Source organism: Lingula anatina, chromosome 2, assembly GCF_051362555.1.
Source record: "Lingula anatina isolate TDL-2025a chromosome 2, LinAna3.0, whole genome shotgun sequence".
NCBI classification, from domain to species: domain Eukaryota; kingdom Metazoa; phylum Brachiopoda; class Lingulata; order Lingulida; family Lingulidae; genus Lingula; species Lingula anatina.
The window spans coordinates 14,703,544-14,710,081 of record NC_141768.1 but is presented as its reverse complement, the minus strand read 5'-3'; the positions used below and the strand labels follow the sequence as shown (position 1 = coordinate 14,710,081).

Here is a 6,538-nt window from a genome sequence, read left to right as displayed (position 1 = left end):
TTATGTCAATTTTGATGCAATAATAAATGCTTATAATAGCACAGTCAGTCAACACTGATTTTTAATCATGCACAACAGGTAACATGGTCAATAACAGGAGCAGATTCAGAGATATTTTCTGACAGTATTCCAAAGTATCTTTGTTGATCCATCCTCCATTTTGATAGTCTTCCAACAGAAACCCGTTAATATAAACTGTAAAATCTGACTGTCTTCTAGGAGACCCAGAAGATGGTCTTAATCCACCCTTTCAATAAGATTACAATGTCAGGACCATGAGAGTTAAAATTCACATGATGAAAGTCCCTATATATGAAAAATGATGACAGTGCATAAAATAATATTACATCGTGTTTAAAGACATAAATACCAATACAGCTGCTTATGTGGAAATACTGAAAATGTGCACAGCCTCAGGTGGATGGGAGTTAAAAATCACATCTTAAAAATGCCAGTGTTGGAGAAAAAATTAAATAGAAACAACAAAAATATAATTCTAATGAAGCTGTTATTCACTGCTTCCTTATTATGGACACTATGTCATCTAGCAGAGAGCTTAACAGGGAAATATCAACAAGTGTGCTTTATGAAATTTCAATTAATGGCTACTTAATTAGGTAAATGAGTTTATAGCACTGAAATTAGCCTTGTGAATACCCAAGGGGAATTAACAGACTGACCACACAAATTTGTCTATCAAAGGTCTTCAGGCCCATAAGTCACACCTTAAGAAAAGCAGAAAACAATAATGCACAAAAACAGGAGACTGCCCAATTCTGATGCAATAATACATTATGTTTAACTGCACAGTCAACATAAAATTTTAATTATGCACAACAGGTAACGCTGATGAAAGTAAAAGCATAAGGCTCCAGGCCCATCAGAGTTCAAGTTTTCAATTAGAAAGTGCCAGAATGAGAAAAATGAAAATTTCACAAAAAATGCATAAATTTAATAAAAATGATGACCCAATTGACCTGGCTTTCTAATTTGAACTGCATGCCAATCCTAAAAATCGTACTTATAAGTTAAATATAATAATAAGTAACACAGTTTTCTTTTCATAATGTTTGCAGTAGCAGTGCAAAAAGATTATTGTCAATTTTGATGTAACATTACATAATAAATTATAGAATAATTATCACCAATTTTTGATTATTGACTATAAATAGCATGGACATGTAGAAAATTTGATTACCATTAGGCTTCATGTCCATGGGAGCTCTGAGTCCCACAATGAATATGCCAAAAAGATAATGAATATTTCACTAAGTGTATAACTTCCAGAAAAAGAAGCCAATTAGACTGCTTTTCCAACTCGGGCTGCATTTTAGTCCTGTGTTTCTTTTTTGAAAGTTTGACAGTAATAAGTAACACCGTTTTCCCATAATGGTCATCATGGCAGCAGCACCAAATATTGTGTTTTCTTCTATTTTGATGCAACATTACATAATGCTTAACAGCATAATGACCATCAATTTTAAATGATAAAATATACGTGTCATGGATTTTCAGAAAACGTGACTAGCAAGGGTCTTCAAGCCCGTGGAGGTTCTAAGTCGCACCTTGAAAATGTCAATAAGTGAAAAATTAAATTTTCACAAAAAACTGTTAAATTGCCAGAAAAATTTACCAAACAGACTGCATTGCCTACTGAGGCTGTATGTTAGACCCATGTTTCTTTCTTGTAAGTTTGAGAACAGCAAGTGACATGTTTTCCCTTAAATGGTCATCATTGGAGCAGTGCCCTAAATAGGGGTTTCTTCAAATTTTGATGCAACGTTACATAATGTTTAACAGCATAATAACCATCAAATGTTATTAATAAAATATTAGTAACATGGACATTCAGAAAACATGACAAGCAAAGGTCTTCAGGCCCATGGAACTTCAAAGTCACATCTTGAAAATGCCAAAATGTAAACAAGACAGCACTGTCCTGAAATGGGTCTATTTCCATTTTTAACACTTTTTTAACATAAAACAAAATAAACATTTTACTGCCATTTTTATATGACCAACTAAGAAAATTGATGAGATGGGAAAAGTATCAATAGAACAGTGTTAAATGTCCAATTTCCTCCATTCTGAGATTCTGAACATAGTGGATGATTGAATCTGACAAACTGCAATGATATGAGTTTATTTCCATTTTTGACACTTTATTACACAATACATGATAACAAGTTTACCATGTTTTTTTACATAATCAACTAACAATGTTGTAAAGATGCAGGAAATATCAAACAAACACTTTTACGCATCTAATTAGTTCAATAATGAGACTGTTAACATGCCTAATAATTGAATCTGAGGAAATGTGAAAAAAACAGTATAACTTCTAAAATAATGGCCCGATTATGCTGATTTTCGAACTCAACCTGCATTTTAGTAAGATTGACCACTCCTGTGAATATAATGCCAATTGGCCAATCCGTTTTTCTTATATTGTGTTATCAGTGTTGCATTTATATTGAAAAGTGAAAAAACAGCATAAATTCCCCAAAAAATGGCCCAATCATGCTGATTTTCGAACTTGACCTGCGTATTAAGAATTTTCATCAGTTCTGTAAGTTTCAAGCCAAAAGGTAAAATGGTTTTCCACTTACTGTGTTATCGGTGCTGCATATATGCTGAAAAAGTGAAAAAAACAGCATAAATTCCCTAAAAATGGCCCAATCATGCCGATTTTCGAACTTGACCTGCATATTATGAATATTCATCAGTTCTGTAAGTTTCAAGTCAAAAGGTACAATGGTTTTCCACTTATCATGTTATCGGTGCTGCATATATGTTGAAAAAAGTGAAAAAACAGCATAAATTCCCTAAGAGTGACCCGATCATGCTGATTTTCGAACTTGACCTGCGTATTATGAATATTCATCAGTTCTGCAAGTTTCAAATCAAAAGGCAAAATGGTTTTCCACTTATCGTGTTATCGGTAAAAGTGCACGGCGACGGCGACGACGGCGACGACAGCGACGGCGGCGACAGACGCAGATGATGGCTATATGTACAGACACATCTGTGTCTGTACATAAAAAGAAATTTTATGTCAATATTCAGTTGACATATTATTCACATGATGGCCTATAACAGAAATCTTTAAAAATACAGAATTATATTTACTGTAAATAAATATTAGAATTTGCAATGTAGTTATGATCTTTGACTAGTAAGGGTTTTAAGATATATTAACTAGCCTGAACTTAAACAGCAATTTCAACAATGTTTGTCTTGTTCCCACAGTCATCCATGCCTTCTTTTTCAAGTCACAACATTGATAAAGTTACAGTTGAGCATTTCAGCATTTCTGAGTTTGAAACAGCACAACTATATAATCCAGGGACGGGATCCTTTATTTTGGTTGATTTCTTCCTTCTTGTGGCTTTAAAAAGCTGCTGGGTTTTGCATGAAAGGATCAAGAATGGGAAAATTCTTGGGGAAGAAGAGGGTTTTCCTCCTTTTTTATTTTTTGTTCCACCCAAGAGAAACAAATCGAAGAGAATTGCTGACAACATGTAACTAATATGGTTTGCAGACTTGCTTCAAATGAAAGTTTGGATTAAAATAAGACCACAGTTTTAGTTTCAGTAAATAACTTGATATGAATGGCTGATAACATAATTTAGGTGCTTTGATCTTCCACAAAGTCTTGCTTCCATAGAAATTCGGGTTTATAAGCCAGTTCAGAGTCACAACTGTCGGAACATGTGTAAACGGCCAGAGTTCCCCAATCCAAGCTACTGTCCACAGTGTCTGCTCCAAGGTGGTTCAGCAACTGGGGCAGGATCTAGAAAATAAAAGTTGACTAGCTTTCTCAAGTGAGTGTACATTTTTCTACAGACAGCCAAACTAGATGGAAGCCCACACATTAAAAAATTTGAATCAAAGGTACTTCATACACAGCATGATTTCTTAGTAAACCAAAGGTATCATTGTAAGTCCTATCCTACCTGAAATTCGAACTGCCTTGGTTTTCCACAGCTGCAATTAGGGATATCACTGGGTTCTGGTACATTGTGAACTGACACCCAAAGAGGTGACCCTCCTCTATCATAGCGCAGCACCTGAAAAATTGAGACTTCCAGTAAACAGTGATGTGTAATTCAGCAAGTCTACATAAGACATTTTACAGGCAAGATATTGTCTTAATTATATGTTCAACTGTCTTCTAAATCTTTCTGGACTTCCTTTACCCTATCAGCCATTACAATGATGCAAAACATTGTGTTTCTATAATAACACTTGACAAATCACAAACTGTTGGGGCTTAGTTAATCAAAATTAGGGAAGTGTTAATTTGTAAGGATGTGATGCCACATGAAGGACTTTGACTGGACATTGATCTAAGTGTAAGAAAAGTACAGTATTATTAAGATGATACATGTTATCTCACCCTACTTCCTGTTTACCAGAGCTAAGATACATAATCAAACTAAGGTTACGTAGATGAATACATTTTATATTCATGACCCGACTATCTCAATTTAACAATGGATTGAGTTTAAATGTGTTTGGTGTGCCACAGAGTCAAATGTAGTACCTGGTCTGGCTCCTGCTGAATTCTCATCTTGAACTTCATGAACTGTTTGTAATCTTCACTCTCCTGTCCTGCCATTTTTTCCAAATCCTTAGCAGCACTTTTGCTATCATAATGAGACATTGCCTCTTGGTTGCTTTCCATATAATGTCTGTATTCCTCTAATTTTGCCTCTTCAGATTTTTCGTCCTCCTTGTCACTGTCTGAGAATTCTTCTGATTCTATGAGCAGTTCAAACTCTGGGAAACATACTTTAGAGGGTGCAGTCTGTTTTTCTTTTTCTGGCATATCTGAGAAATAAAACTAACTTATAGATGTATCATATCAAGAAAATCATTCAGTCTGTAATCATTCTAAATTAAGCATTCTAAACTTCCAAACAATATTCTGAAGAATATACATGTATCTTTCAAGTTTTCTCTGAAGAATGTTAACGTACCTGACGGTCAGATTTCATTTACCACATTCTTTTTATTTAGCAATTGAACACATATTCAGTTTTGCAATGAATCTAGATCACGTCCGAACATGTAAGGTGGCTGAAAACATGAAGATGTAATTACTATATATTTGACATGTTTTTTCCCAACACTTCCATGAATTACCTTTTCCACAGTAGAGTTTGTGTCCATTCTTCCAGTCCACAACTTGGTGCTCCTTTGAACAGTATGCCTGACTGTGGCATCTGGCACAGAATTTTGAGGCAGAGCAGTTACAAACCGAACACAACGTTTGGTATTTACTGGCACGTGGATAATCTGCTTTTTCGTCAAAATGGTCCTCATCTGGGGGTTCGTCACTGTAGAAACTGTTCATTTTAGGCAACTGAGATCTCATTACTATAAAGCCACTATTAGAATTGATTCTGCAGCAATCGGGATTACGACAAACAAAAACAAACAGCGTTCTGTGAAAACATGAATTCTTTGAAGAGTTCGGAGCGTACACTTGTAAAAAAAATGTGCAAACATTTTTACAGTTTACACAAGAAATATCTTCTGGTTTTGGTATCGGATTAAGATTCAACCAAGCCGGCTTTCCGCCAACTTTACTAGGGAAGAAGTGGCTTAATAATTTCCAGTCACTGACCTTTTCTACAAAGCCTAATTCTGCTGGTCTTGCCATGGAAATGAGTTGGAAAGATCAAATCACTAATTTTTTACGGAAACAACGTGCGATGTGTGAAATGTGATAGCCACCGATACAGCACAAGCTTATCTTGGGATATTCTTCTACCTTCAGAGCAAATTGCACACGCAAGCTTCTTTCACGTAACTAACAAGGTGTTATCATAAGAGCCGTTTTGATTTTTTACAGTTTAATTCTCAATCATTAATCTAAAAAAATAATCGACATGCAAGTTCTTTTCTTGGACTGTCTATTTTCAGGAGCGGATCCAGGATTTTTTGAAAGGGGGTCCGACCCTCCTCTAGGGGGTAATTAATTATCGTTTAGCAGCTTCAGTAGGCGTGCCAGACGTCTAAGGCGCTTAAACTGAAAGCAATTTAGCGAGAAATCCCTTGTAGATGGATTGATCCTGTTAGATCGATCTAGGTATGGAAACCCAGTCTTTAAGGTCTCTAGCAAAAGTATATCTTAAATGCCATCTGTTTCACGTAGACTGGGTTCCATGCCTAGATCGATCCATCTGGATCGATCTAACTCCCTGGGGAGTCTCACTAAATTGCTGTCAACTTGACCGGCTTAAAATGTCTGTCACACCTAGTAAAGCTGTAAGGGGGTAATTATCTTTGTCTCCTAGCTGATTAAGTAGGCGTGACAGACATTTAAGCTGGTTAGTTGACAGCAATTTAGTGAGACTCCCCAGGGAGTTAGATCGATCCAAATATCTGTGGGAATGGTCCCTTACTTTATAAAAAATAATTTTATCTGCTTCATCTTCTGTAAAGTGCATATGAAGAATACTGTAGTTTGTAAGTTTGACAGGCCACATCAATAGCTGAATTGCCTTATATGTCTTAATGAGGAGATTCC

General features: G+C 35.7%; 1 protein-coding gene across 3 annotated transcripts; it reads right to left on the bottom strand.

The window, feature by feature from the left end:
* Nucleotides 1-774: 774 nt before the first annotated feature.
* On the bottom strand, nucleotides 775-5,786 carry LOC106152994 (uS5 assembly chaperone PDCD2-like). Of its 3 annotated transcripts, none has more exons than XM_087007332.1 (5): nucleotides 5,633-5,786; nucleotides 5,149-5,342; nucleotides 4,547-4,833; nucleotides 3,957-4,070; nucleotides 775-3,793 (listed from the first exon to the last, which is right to left on the bottom strand). In XM_087007332.1, exons 3-5 carry the CDS (start codon nucleotides 4,829-4,831, stop codon nucleotides 3,629-3,631), a joined length of 564 nt encoding a protein of 187 aa, XP_086863458.1. In that variant the 5' UTR covers nucleotides 4,832-4,833; nucleotides 5,149-5,342; nucleotides 5,633-5,786; the 3' UTR covers nucleotides 775-3,628. The 3 variants fall into 3 exon arrangements, with proteins under 3 accessions (XP_086863458.1, XP_086863457.1, XP_013382201.2); XM_087007331.1 differs by having other exon boundaries at nucleotides 5,149-5,351; nucleotides 5,633-5,749; XM_013526747.2 differs by having other exon boundaries at nucleotides 5,149-5,755.
* Nucleotides 5,787-6,538: the final 752 nt, after the last annotated feature.